The sequence below is a fragment of the Gossypium raimondii genome, chromosome 3 (genome assembly GCF_025698545.1).
Source record: "Gossypium raimondii isolate GPD5lz chromosome 3, ASM2569854v1, whole genome shotgun sequence".
NCBI lineage: Eukaryota > Viridiplantae > Streptophyta > Magnoliopsida > Malvales > Malvaceae > Gossypium > Gossypium raimondii.
This window is the reverse complement of record NC_068567.1, coordinates 22,879,125-22,891,269: the sequence shown is the minus strand read 5'-3', so window position 1 is coordinate 22,891,269 and position 12,145 is coordinate 22,879,125. Positions and strand designations below refer to the sequence as shown.

Genomic DNA, 12,145 nt, shown 5'->3' with positions numbered 1-12,145 from the left:
ATTTCATCACATTTTCAGTTCTAAAATTTACTTCATTTGTTTCAAATAATAAATCCTTATAATTCCTTTTAAAATTCCCTTTATAGAACTCAATTTCGAATTTTCTAGAAAACTCATTATGACAGTTTCTAAAATAATACCATTTTTTCTATCAAAAAATTTGGGGCGTTATAGAGGCTCCAATGAAATAACATCATTGGATCGACAGTTCTTAGCCATCAGGCAACCTAATTCTCTTGTTTCCTTAAAATGCCAAAAACTAAAAAAAAAAAAAAAGAATGTTTTAAAATTTTCTTTCCTAGTTTCTTTCCACTCTTTTCCTTTGCTTTCTTGCTCTTCCTTTCAAAATTTGGTTTGGTGAATAGCATCATTAGTCGAAAGCCTAGATGTGAGTGTTAGAAAATATGGACATCACATGTATAATAAGGGTAATTACATGTTATTATTTACTATCATAATTGGTTAGTCCAAATTAAAAGTGATCTAATTTAGTTAAGGTTTATTGAGCTCTAATTATTAAATAAAGTATAGCTTATATATGTGTAGATACTCTAGCAACTAATTTTTAATTAATGATGGGTTGATTAGAAATTAGGTTAGTGTCCAAAAGTTATATATGTGGGTTATGGTTCCCAAATTACACACAACATAACTTTTCTAATATTCCATCTTTAGGAAAGAGAAAGCAAATATTCTCTGAATTTCTTGTGTTCTAATTTGGAATATCAAAACCCCAAGGTCTGTAGAATTCAAGAAATCGATGAATTCAGGTATGCTTTCGCATCTAGTTTTGTTCTTGATTTGTTTTTAGTGATTTGACATGATAGGTCTTGTTTTACAATTTTAAGTTTATAATAGATCTTGTTTTTATTTTTCAAATTGATTTTTCTTTAGATTTTATGGATTTGATATTTGAATTCAGTGTTTTTGATCATACACATTAAATCTTTTGTATTTATGTTAAAATTTTAAGGTTTGGTTTTTCAATTTTCAATTTTGGTGTTTTTCGAATGGATGGAGTCAACTTTGATTTTAAAGAATCCCAAAAAAATTGTTTGCTTGTTTATTTTTTGTTGGCACTTTATGATGATTTTTTAATATTAATTTTTTTTTGGTGGGGTTCTTTAGGCATCTATTTGTTATAATACTTCTATCGGCTTATCCTTGAATTCATGGTAGGTTAACAAGTTTTCGACTTAATTAATTTTGAGTGCCTTGTTCCTTGCTTCACAATCCTTGAATAAACCCCCACGTTTAAGCTTAAGGAAACAATTTCACATAATTTTACACCAAAAGAATAAAAGTTGAAATATTGGGGTATGTTACGGGACCAGTTTTATGCTAAGTTAATTATGGAAATGGAATTGATCTTGTTATTGTATGATCATATGCTAAGTTTTTTAGTTATATGTAGACCCAAAGTAAGTCCGTAATATTTTTTATTAAATGCATATACATATCAATGAATTTAAGGGAATAATGCATGATTTTATTTTGCATGAATTGAGATTGGTTTTAACGGTGGGTTATCAACTTTGATCGAATTGGTTTGATGGATATTGTTTTGATGCAAATTGATGTTAACTATAATATATATTTAAAGAATTTCGTTTTAAGTTTAGTTCTATAATATTAGGTTTTGCCATCTTATGGTTTCGGATATTTGGTTAAATTGTGATGATATTGTTTATTGTATGAATTGTGGGATATGCAAACTATTACGATTTTATTTTTGAAATTTATTGGCTTGAAAATATTTTTCAAATATTCATGCGAATCTCTATTTAATCATAAATATAATTTTTTTATTTACATGGTATATGCAGGGTAAGGTTTTATATTTGATTTTGAATACACTTATATGCGTGAATTGCTTTGGTTTTTTGTCTATGCCAAAATTATGAGTACATGTGCTTGTATTTGGCTTTGGTTTTGAATCACTACATTGTTTATGTTTGGTTTGACGTATATGGTTTTGGAAAAAAATCAGTCAAAGATTAAGGAATTTTTAAATTTGACAACTTTATTTTGGGTTATTTGGGAAACTGTAGCGTGATAATAAAAAATTAGTTTTGACCTTTGATTGTTATGGAAATTTTTAAATTTGAATATTGGTATATTTATATATTTTTAAAATAACTTAATTGAAATAATAAGTTATCAAAGTGACTTTTGTTATTGAATTTATTTTGTAGTGACTTTTGTTATTGAATTTATTTTGTTTTAAAATATAAAAGGTTGTATGCATGTAACTTAAGCTACATTAATATTGATCAACCCAAAGGAAGATTCATAATATTACATGTGCAATCGAGGTAATAAACATGTGAAAATTATTCGGTTTTACATGTGAGTAATAAATCGCCCAAAGGAATATTTATTTTTCGACATATTTTTTATTGTCAATGTTTGATTACTACATTAAGATATCACTTACAAGTTAATCTTTTGTGCAAAATGAAATATTAATGGAGTGTCCGATATCTTGATATGAGATTTACCTTTATTCAAATTATTTTAGTTTAAATTTGAAATATTTTGAAATAAATAAATTCAAATTTTGCTTTGGGATTTAATTAAAGATGTCTAATATTTTAAATAGATTAATTGAAACAAAATGCTACCAAAGTGACCTCTTTTACATAGATTAGTTTATTTAAAATATCAAGATAATTATATGCTTTTGTGATTCATGCATTTATTAATTGACCCAAAGGTAAGTTAATATTTAGTAGAACTTCAAGGACATCTGTGGTGATAAATGTGTGACAATTATAAAGTAATTTATGTAAGCAATAAGTTAGTCCAAAGATTAATTCATTATTTGACATAATTTATTATCAATGCTTGATTGCTACAACAAGAGTATTGCTTGTTGTTAATACTATTGTCAAAAGACTTGATATTAATGTAGTGTTTCGTATCTTGAGATGGGAACCACTATTTTAAATTTATTATTTACTTATGAATGTCCATGTGAGCTTGTTTTTATCTATTTTGTTATATATTTAGCTAGTTCATTTTCTGCTACCACAATATCTGCCAATATAAATTATATACCCATGCTTAATGAGACTAATTTCAATGAATGGAAAAAGCACTTACAGTGATTGGCTGTATGGACATAGACCTTGCACTAAGGGAAGAACAACATACACCTCTCACTGCGGAAAGCACCCCTGATGCTAAAAGAGATTTTGAGAGGAAGGATCGTTCAAATTGCATGAGTCTAATGATCTTGAAGTACAGCATTCCAGAAGCCTTTAAGGGCATAGAATCTGAAGAGATTACTCAAGCTAGGGGTTTCCTTGATGAAATTGAGAAACGTTTTGCTAAAAATGATAAGGTTGAGATGACATCACTTCTGACTTATTTGATGTTTATGAAATATAAGGGTCAAGGAAACGTGAGGGAGTACATAATGGAGATGTTTCATATTGCTTCAAGACTTAAGGCACTTAAGATCGAGCTTTCTAATGAATTGTTTGGTCTTATGGTTTTGGTATCGCTTCCTTCACAGTTTGACCAATTTAAAATTATTTACAACTGTCAGAAGAAGAAATAGACTTTAAATGAGCTCATTTCTCATTGGGTGCAAAAGGAAGAAAGGTTGAAAAATAATAAATCTAAAAGTGCTCATTTGGCCAATGCCTCTAAAGACAACAGCTTACATTCTGAATAGAATACCCACCAAAACAGTTGCAAAAACACCTTATGAGCTTTGGGCAGGTCGAAATCCTAGCCTAAACCACTTTCACATTTAAGGATGTCTAGCTGAAGCAAGACCCTATAGGCCACATGAAAATAAATTAGACTCTAAAATAATGAGCAACTACTTTATTGGTTATTCTGAACGATCTAGGGGCAATGAGTTTTATGATCCCACAATTAAGAATATTTTTGAGACATGAACTTCAACCTTTTTTTTAATGATGTTGAGTTTGGATGCGGAAATAAGCTTAGAGACATTGCTTTTGAAGAGGAATTGGATTCTAACTCAATTTCTGCTATCACTTTTTACGATGTTCAGGTCCTCATACCTATCATTGATCAAGAAGTGAATCCAGAACCTCAATAAGACAATGTTGAACAATTCCTTATTCAAGACGAGGTAGTTGTTCCAGAAAAACAAACTCAACAACCTCAAGAACGAATGTCATTAAGAAGGTCCACTAGAGAAAGGGTTATAATGACTTTAGTGGAATATTTTGACCTTAAACTGCATCAGATGAATGTAAAGTTAATGGTTTCTCAATGGTAACATTGATTATACATTTATATGGTGCAACGAGAAAACTTTGTATCTAATCATACAAATTTAATGATTTGCAAATTAAAGAACTCTATATATGGGCTTAAGCAGACTTCTCATCAATAGTATTACAAATTTTACCAAATGATTATCTCATTCGGTTTAGAGATGAATTTGGTCAATAATTGTATAAACCACAAGTTTAGTAGGAGTAAGGTTTTATATGTTAATGACATACTATTTATCAATTATAAGTTAAGTCTCAACCAATACCTCAATAATGATTTTGAGATTAAGGAAATGCATAAGATTCCCTACGTCGAGGAGTCTAAAGTATGTATGTTTCCGAACATTGCGTACATTGTTGGGATGTTAGGCAGATATTTAAAAAACCCTAGTATGGAACATTGGATAGTAGCCAAGAGGGTTATGAGGTATCTTCAGTGAACAAAAGATTACATGCTCACATATAAAAGGTCTAATATGTTAGAGATCATCAGGTATACAAACTCCGATTTTTATGGAATATTGATGTAATATTTTGTCACTAGGGTGTAAATTGTGACAATAATTGGTAGTCCTTTATTCCAATAACAATAGGAGCACATCAAAGTCAAAGTACATAGACTTTAAGTTCCTAGTTGTTAAAGTAAAAGTTTAGAGTGGTTAGGTGCTTATAAAGCATATTGGGACAAACTCCATGATTGCGGACCTGCTTACTAAGGGACTACACCCAAGGTTTTTCATGAGCACACTGCTATTATAGGTGTAATGTCATTTGAGGATATTTGGTTTTAGTGGGAGTTTTGTACTTTTAATTGATTTTTTGCTATAGACACATTTTCAGTTATTTCAGTTTACAAATATTAAGTTTATTTTCTGCAAAAATAAAGTTTATTTGGTTTATTCACATTCTAATTTTGGTAAGTTCGATCTCATTGAGGTTAAGGAGGACCAGTTGGAAATAGACATGTTTAGATAATATTGCAAGTAATTTTCATGCTACACATCCATACTTGATCTATGTCATTTGGTTGTGTTAATATACGTGATCATGGATGGATTTAGTTATGATATATGTAACGAAAGTCTCATTGGTTCTATGTTAACATAATTAATGGACAAGATTGTTCGAAATACCTTTTTTGGATATCATAGTAAAGTTTTGAGCTCATAAGGTTATATAATGACATGTAATTATAGAGCAATTAATATATGTGGTCCAAGTGGGAGATTGTTGGAAAATATGGATATCACATATATAATAAGGGTAATTACATGTTATTATTTACTATCATAATAGGTTAGCCCAAATTAAAAGTGATCTAATTTGGTTAATGTTTATTGGGCTTTAATTATTAAATAAAGTATGGGTCAAATATGTATAGATACTTTAGTAACTAATTTCTAATTAATGGTGGGTTAATTAGAAATTAGGGTTAATGTATAAAAGTTATATATTAGGATTATGGTCTAAATTACACACAATGTAACTTTTCTAATATACCATCTTTAGGAAAAACAGAGCAAATATTCTCTTAATTTCTTGTGTGTTAATTTGGAAGATCAAAACCCCAAGATCCGTAAAATTCAAGAAATCGATGAATTTAAGTAGGCTTCCTCATCTAGTTTTGTTCTTGATAATTTGACATGATAGATTATGTTTTACAATTTTAACTTTATATTAGATCTTACTTCTACGATTCTAACAATGAGAACCTTGGTTCATGAAATTTGGGTTTCCCATATTTAAAGAATCGAAATGAAAGAAAAAAGAGTTTTTTTAGTTGTTTTTTCTTTTTTTGTGAAATAGAAAAATAAAATTTTTAAAAACGTTTTAAATTTTTGGTCACACATACGGTGTTTTGCCATCAAAAATCGAACACTGCTAGGATCTCATGCGATGAAACCAACCAAAAAGAAATGGAGAAGAGCAAAGAAAAGTAGTGAAGAAAGAAAAGAAAAAAAAATGGAGTTTAAATAACTAGAAGAATGGGCAAATTGCTTCCTAGTCCCCCATGTTTTTGAGTTTTTTCACACCCTTTCGCCGGAAGTTCTCCCATGTTTTTTGCTTGCATTATTTTCATTGTGTCCTTCATTTTTGTTAAATGGTGGTGATATTTGATCTATTAATTTGATTTCTTGTGGGTGATTTCTTATGTTCATTTCTTTCTAGCTTTGTTGAGTTTATATTTGTTGCATTCTATTCTTGGTATTTTGTTATTAGTGAGATCTATGTCTAGAATTTAAGTGGCTTTCTATTTGTTCAGTCTTGTTTAGGTATTTTAGATTAATTTCAAGTTTAATAAAATTTATATTTTATGTTTTAAATTTCAATTAGGTTTTAGATATTTTTAGCTCAATTAAGTTTTTTAATTTTAACTTTTTTAGTTCAACTAGATTTTGAGATTATATTAGATTTTAGATTTAAATTTTGTTGTTTAGATTTTAATTTTGAAACTAGATTTTAGATTTTTAGCTTAGACTTTAAAGTTCAAATTAGATGGTAGACTATCTAGATTAGATTTCAGATTTTTAGATTTGGGTAAATTATCAAAATAGTCATTTTGTTTGCTTTATGTTACATTTTAGTCACTTATATTTGAAATATTACCTTTTAATTAGTCACGTTATCGTGTTGTAACATTTTAGTTATTGAGTCGTTAATGGTATAATAGTAGTTGTAATGCACGTTAAATCATCATTTCAAACAAAAAATTAGATTAAATTATACAATTGATCCCTATATTTTTTTATTTTGAGCAATTTAATTATTTTATGTTCTTTTAACTTTTCTTTTTGTTTTCATTCTTTTTTGCTTCTCCCTTTGTTTTCATCCCTTCTTCATCTCTTTTAATGTAGTTTTTCTATGTTTTTCATTTGGTAAAAGAAATGGAGAAGCAAGGAAAACAAAGGAAGAAGCAAAAGTGAACGGAAAAAAAAGAAAGTTAAAAAAATATAAAAGAAAAAAATTAAATTACTCAAAACGAAAAAATATGGGGACTGATTGTATAAATTAACCTAAAATTTTTGTTTGAAATGATGATTTAATGTGCCACGTCAGTTTACCGCTACACTGTTAACAGCTCAGTGACTAAAATGTTACAACGTGATAATGTAAGTTACTAAAACGTAACATTTCAAACAAAAGTGACTATTTTAATAGTTTACCTTTTAGATTTAGAAGTTTAGGTTTTAAATTTTTTTTTAGAATCTAGAATTTTAGGATTAGTAGGTTTAATTAGATTTACTTTATATTTAAAATTTTTAAGTTTTAATAGATTTAATTCCACTTTGGTTTAGATTTAGGTTTTTATTTAGAATTTAGATATCAATAATTTTTAGATTTTAGGTTTCGATAATTTTACATTTAGCTTTGGACTCCAAATTAGACCTGTCCGGCCCGGCCCGAAAAAAATTTTCGGCCCGCCTCCTAGGCCCGGGCCCGGCCCGGCCCGAAATATAGGCCTAAAATTTTGCCCAAGCCCGGCCCGAGAAAAATATCATAAGCCTGAGCCCGGCCCGGCCCGACCCATTTTTAATAAACATTAAAAAATTATTTTAAAAATAAAAATATTTTAAAAGTATTTTAAAATTTAAAAATAAAAAATAAAAATATATATTTATTATATTCGGGCCGGGCCCTGGCCAAAAAAGTGGTACCCGAGGCCCGGCCCGTTTTTTAAACGGGCCTCATTTTTTTGCCCAGACCCATATTTCGGGCCTATATTTTTACCCGAACTGTAACACCCCTTACCCGAGACCGTTGCCGGAGTCGAGCACGAGGCATTACTTATCTTATCTTACTAACTCGAAGCATAAAAACTTGTTTTAAAAATTAATTTCACTATTTACAGCAATCTATCCAATAGCGGAGCAGTTACTAAATTAATTATAACTTGAGCTACGGAACTCGAAATTTAACTCCGTAAATTTTCACTGAAACTAGACTCATATATCTTTCTACCATAAAATTTTTAGGATTTTTGGTTTAGCCAATTAGTACAGTTTATTAGTTAAATTCTCCCATGTTTCACCAATTGACTGCCCTGACCTCTTATCACTAAAAATAAAATTTCTCATTGTGGAATTTTCATATAGTGCTACCGCTTGCTTCTACAGAAAATAGACTCAATAAGGAATCTATACATATAAACTAAAACTCATAACTATTTTTTTACAATTTTTAATGATTTTCTAAACTCAAAATAGGGGTCACCAAAAACTGTTCTGACCCTGTCTAACCAAAATTCACATATCTTAAAATATAAAATTCATTTTGCTACATCGTTATTTTTATGTGAAAATAGACTCAACAAGATTTAAATCCATATATCATTCACTCTTTAATTCATTTTATACTATCCTAGGTGATTTTTCAAAGTCACGTCACTGTTGCTGCCTGAATTCTGTTTCTTTGCAAAATTTTACCCTTTTATGATTTCCATGCATAGTTTATCACTTAGACTCTTATAACAACAAACACTTCCATACTTAACCATTTTAGCAACCATTCATCATCAAATACTTACACATCATTCTTTAGCAAGATTATAAATACAAACATTTAAAATAACTAAATCCCTATACATGCCATACTCAACATGGTTCAACATAAAAATACCGAGTTGCTGTGGTTGATAGTGTGGACGATCTCCGACTTCTTTAGGATCCTTGAAGTAACCTTGCAATACTATAAGAGAAAGAGAAATAAAAGACGTAAGCATAAAGCTTAGTAAGTTTACTAGCAAATAAATAACAATATTTAACTCAGATAATTAAACTCAAGTGTCTATATCTCTAGTTTACTCTTTAGTTAATCTCATTCTAGTTCTCTTGCTTGTTTACTTAGTATACTTGTGTGCATAACTTACTTCTCTCTTGCTGTATCGTTGAATATCAATTGATAATATAATAAGTTCTTAACTCTTATAACTTACCTGAACTTACCATTTATGTTTTTAACTGAACTTTCCTGAACATGATTCATTATTTAGCCCATTGAGCTACATTGGAACAATAAGGATACTCGGGTCTCTTCTGATAATGACATGCCAAAGTCATGTCCCAGACATGGTCTTACATGGGATGTACTCATGTCGGTGCCCATGCCATGTCCCAGACATGGTCTTACGGGGGACCTCTCATCTCAGTGCCAATGCCATGTCCTAGACATGGTCTTACATGAGACCTCTCATCTCGATGCCAACGCCATGTCCCAGACATGGTCTTACATGGGACCTCTCATCTTGGTGCCAATGCCATTTCCTAGACATGGTCTTACATGGGACCTCTTTACCCAAATGTCATGACATTCGTATCCAGTATCATCCTTATGTATCAACGGGACTTTTTAATTTTAATTCTCTATCATTTCATGCTTGGATCAACATTAAATAAATTCATAAAATAAATGCATAATTGCTTGAAAATAACAATATTAATAATAATTATTGAAATATTGTATTTATTTACCGTAAACTTACCTCGATACCGAATATAGCCCAATTCACCAACTTAGTCTTCAACTTTATTCTTTCCTTTGTCTAACCTCGAGTTTCGTTCTTCTTGATCTAAAATAGAAAATTTAACTTATTTAATACTCACATTCATCAAAACAGCCCTCAACTCTAACTTTTTCAAAACTACGATTTTGCCCCTAAACTTTTGCATAATTACATTTTTCCCCAAGGCTCGAAAATTAAACTTCATCTCATATTCTTATGTTTTATGACATGCTGAACATTTTTCTCTTCTATGACAACATCAAATTCTCACTCTAACACTTACTTATGTACATTAGAGATTTTTACCGATTATGTCAACTTACTCGTTTTTGCTTAAAATCGGCTAACAAAAGTTGTTTAACATAATTTATAGCTTCATATTCTATCATAAAACATCAAAATAAACACTTTTCACCTATGGGTATTTTTCCAAATATAAACCCTAGGTTAAATTATTGCTAGAATAAGCTAAATTAAGCTACCGGGACTCCAAAAACGTAAAGAACATTAAAAACGGGGCTTGGGATCACTTACTATGGAGCTTGGAAGCTTGAAAACCCTAAATATGGCTTACCCCCTTGCTGATTTCGTCCAAATGAAGAAGATGAGCATAATTTGTCATCTTTTTCCCTTCTAATTCATTTTAATTACTAGATTACCAAATTGCCCCTAACTTAAAAATTTCCTATTTCACTTATCTCATGTCCATTTTTGTCTAACAACTTAACCAATGGTCTAATTACCATATAAATACCTCCAATTTAAAGTTTCATAACAATTGGACACCTCTAACATGTAGAACTCAACTTTTTCACTTTTTACAATTTAGTCCTTTTGACTAAATTGAGTGCCCAAACGTCAAAATTTTCAAACGAAATTTTCAAGAAATCATTTTGTGAAATCATAGACCATAAAAAATATAAGAAAAATAAAATTTTCTTCATCGGATTTGTGGTCCCGAAACCACTGTTCGGATAATCTTAAATTTGGGCCATTACACAAACCCTCCCATATTTCGGGCGGGCCGTCGAACCGGGCATCCCATGGATAGGTCTACTCCAAATATTAGATTCTTAGATTTGTTTTTTTAAAGAAAAATACTTAGTGTTATTTTCTTTTAAGTCTTAAAGTTTCGAGTCAAATTTAGTTTTAGGATTTTTAGACTTCCAATTTTAGATGTTAATTTTATAAATAAAACTCCTTTTAATATTTGATGTTAATTTTAGGTTTAGTTTTCTTTTAGTGTTCGAGGTTAGACATATTTGCGGTTAAATTAAAAAAATATGTTGTTTTTCTTTTTAATATTTAAGAAAGTATGTCATTTTCTTTATATTTATTGGGATACGCTGTTTTGGAGAGAGAAAGTGAAAATGTGTACTGCAGAACACGTTTTTACTAAAAATTGATAACTCAGCTTTTTTGGTTAGATGGTTAAATGTTAGTGTTTTTGTCTTTGTCTTTGACTTCTAGGTTAAATGTAATTTTTATTTAACGTTGTTTTAAGCTTTTTATATTTTAATTAATATTTTAACAAATTAGCTCTTTTGGTTAAATGGTTAGATAATTATGATTTCATTCTTGAGTCTTAAGTTTAACTTCTCTTATAAGCATTTTAATATGTATTTTTATTTCATTCTTGATTTCATGTATTTTTAATATAAACATAATGATATTTGAAATATTATACCCACAATGTAGATGAAAAACAATTATATTTGAAATAATTATTTGATTTTATAATATTAGAAATCACCATAACCATAAATATTAGAAAATAAATATTTGACATATAAATATTATATATAAAGAAAATATATCTAAAGAATTAGTTGATTTAAAAAAATTACATATTTATTATTTTATTTTATAAATAAAAGAGTTATTAATTAAAATTAAAAAACTTGAAAACAATATATTTATTAATTATAAACATTAATTAAAAAACTTGAAACAACATGAAATAAAAATACATATTAAAATACTTATAAGAGGAATTGAACTTGAGGCTCAAAGATGAAATTACAATTATTTAACTATCTAACCAAAAAAGTTAATGTATTAAAAATATTAATTAAAAATAAAGCTTAAAACAACATGAAATAAAAAATACAAATGTGAGTAGGAGATGAATCGAACCCGGGACTCAAGGACAAAAGCACTAACATTTAGGGTCTGTTTGATTGCCAGTAAAATGTTTTCCGTAAAATGATTTCTGGAAAATGTTTTACTTTTCTGCAAAATGATTTACTAGAAAATATTTTCTACTGTTTGGTAGATTTCTTGAAAATATTTTCCGAAAAAGTTGTTTTTACATATATTAATAAATTTTTATATTTTAAATTGTTTTTACATATATTGCAATGATTTATTTATAATAATATTCAAT

General features: G+C 29.0%; 1 protein-coding gene across 1 annotated transcript; it reads left to right on the top strand.

Annotated features, from left to right (window-relative positions):
- Nucleotides 1-3,088: 3,088 nt before the first annotated feature.
- On the top strand, nt 3,089-3,565 carry LOC105795753 (uncharacterized). Its single transcript, XM_012625414.1, has one exon. It carries the CDS (start codon nt 3,089-3,091, stop codon nt 3,563-3,565), a length of 477 nt encoding a protein of 158 aa, XP_012480868.1.
- Nucleotides 3,566-12,145: the final 8,580 nt, after the last annotated feature.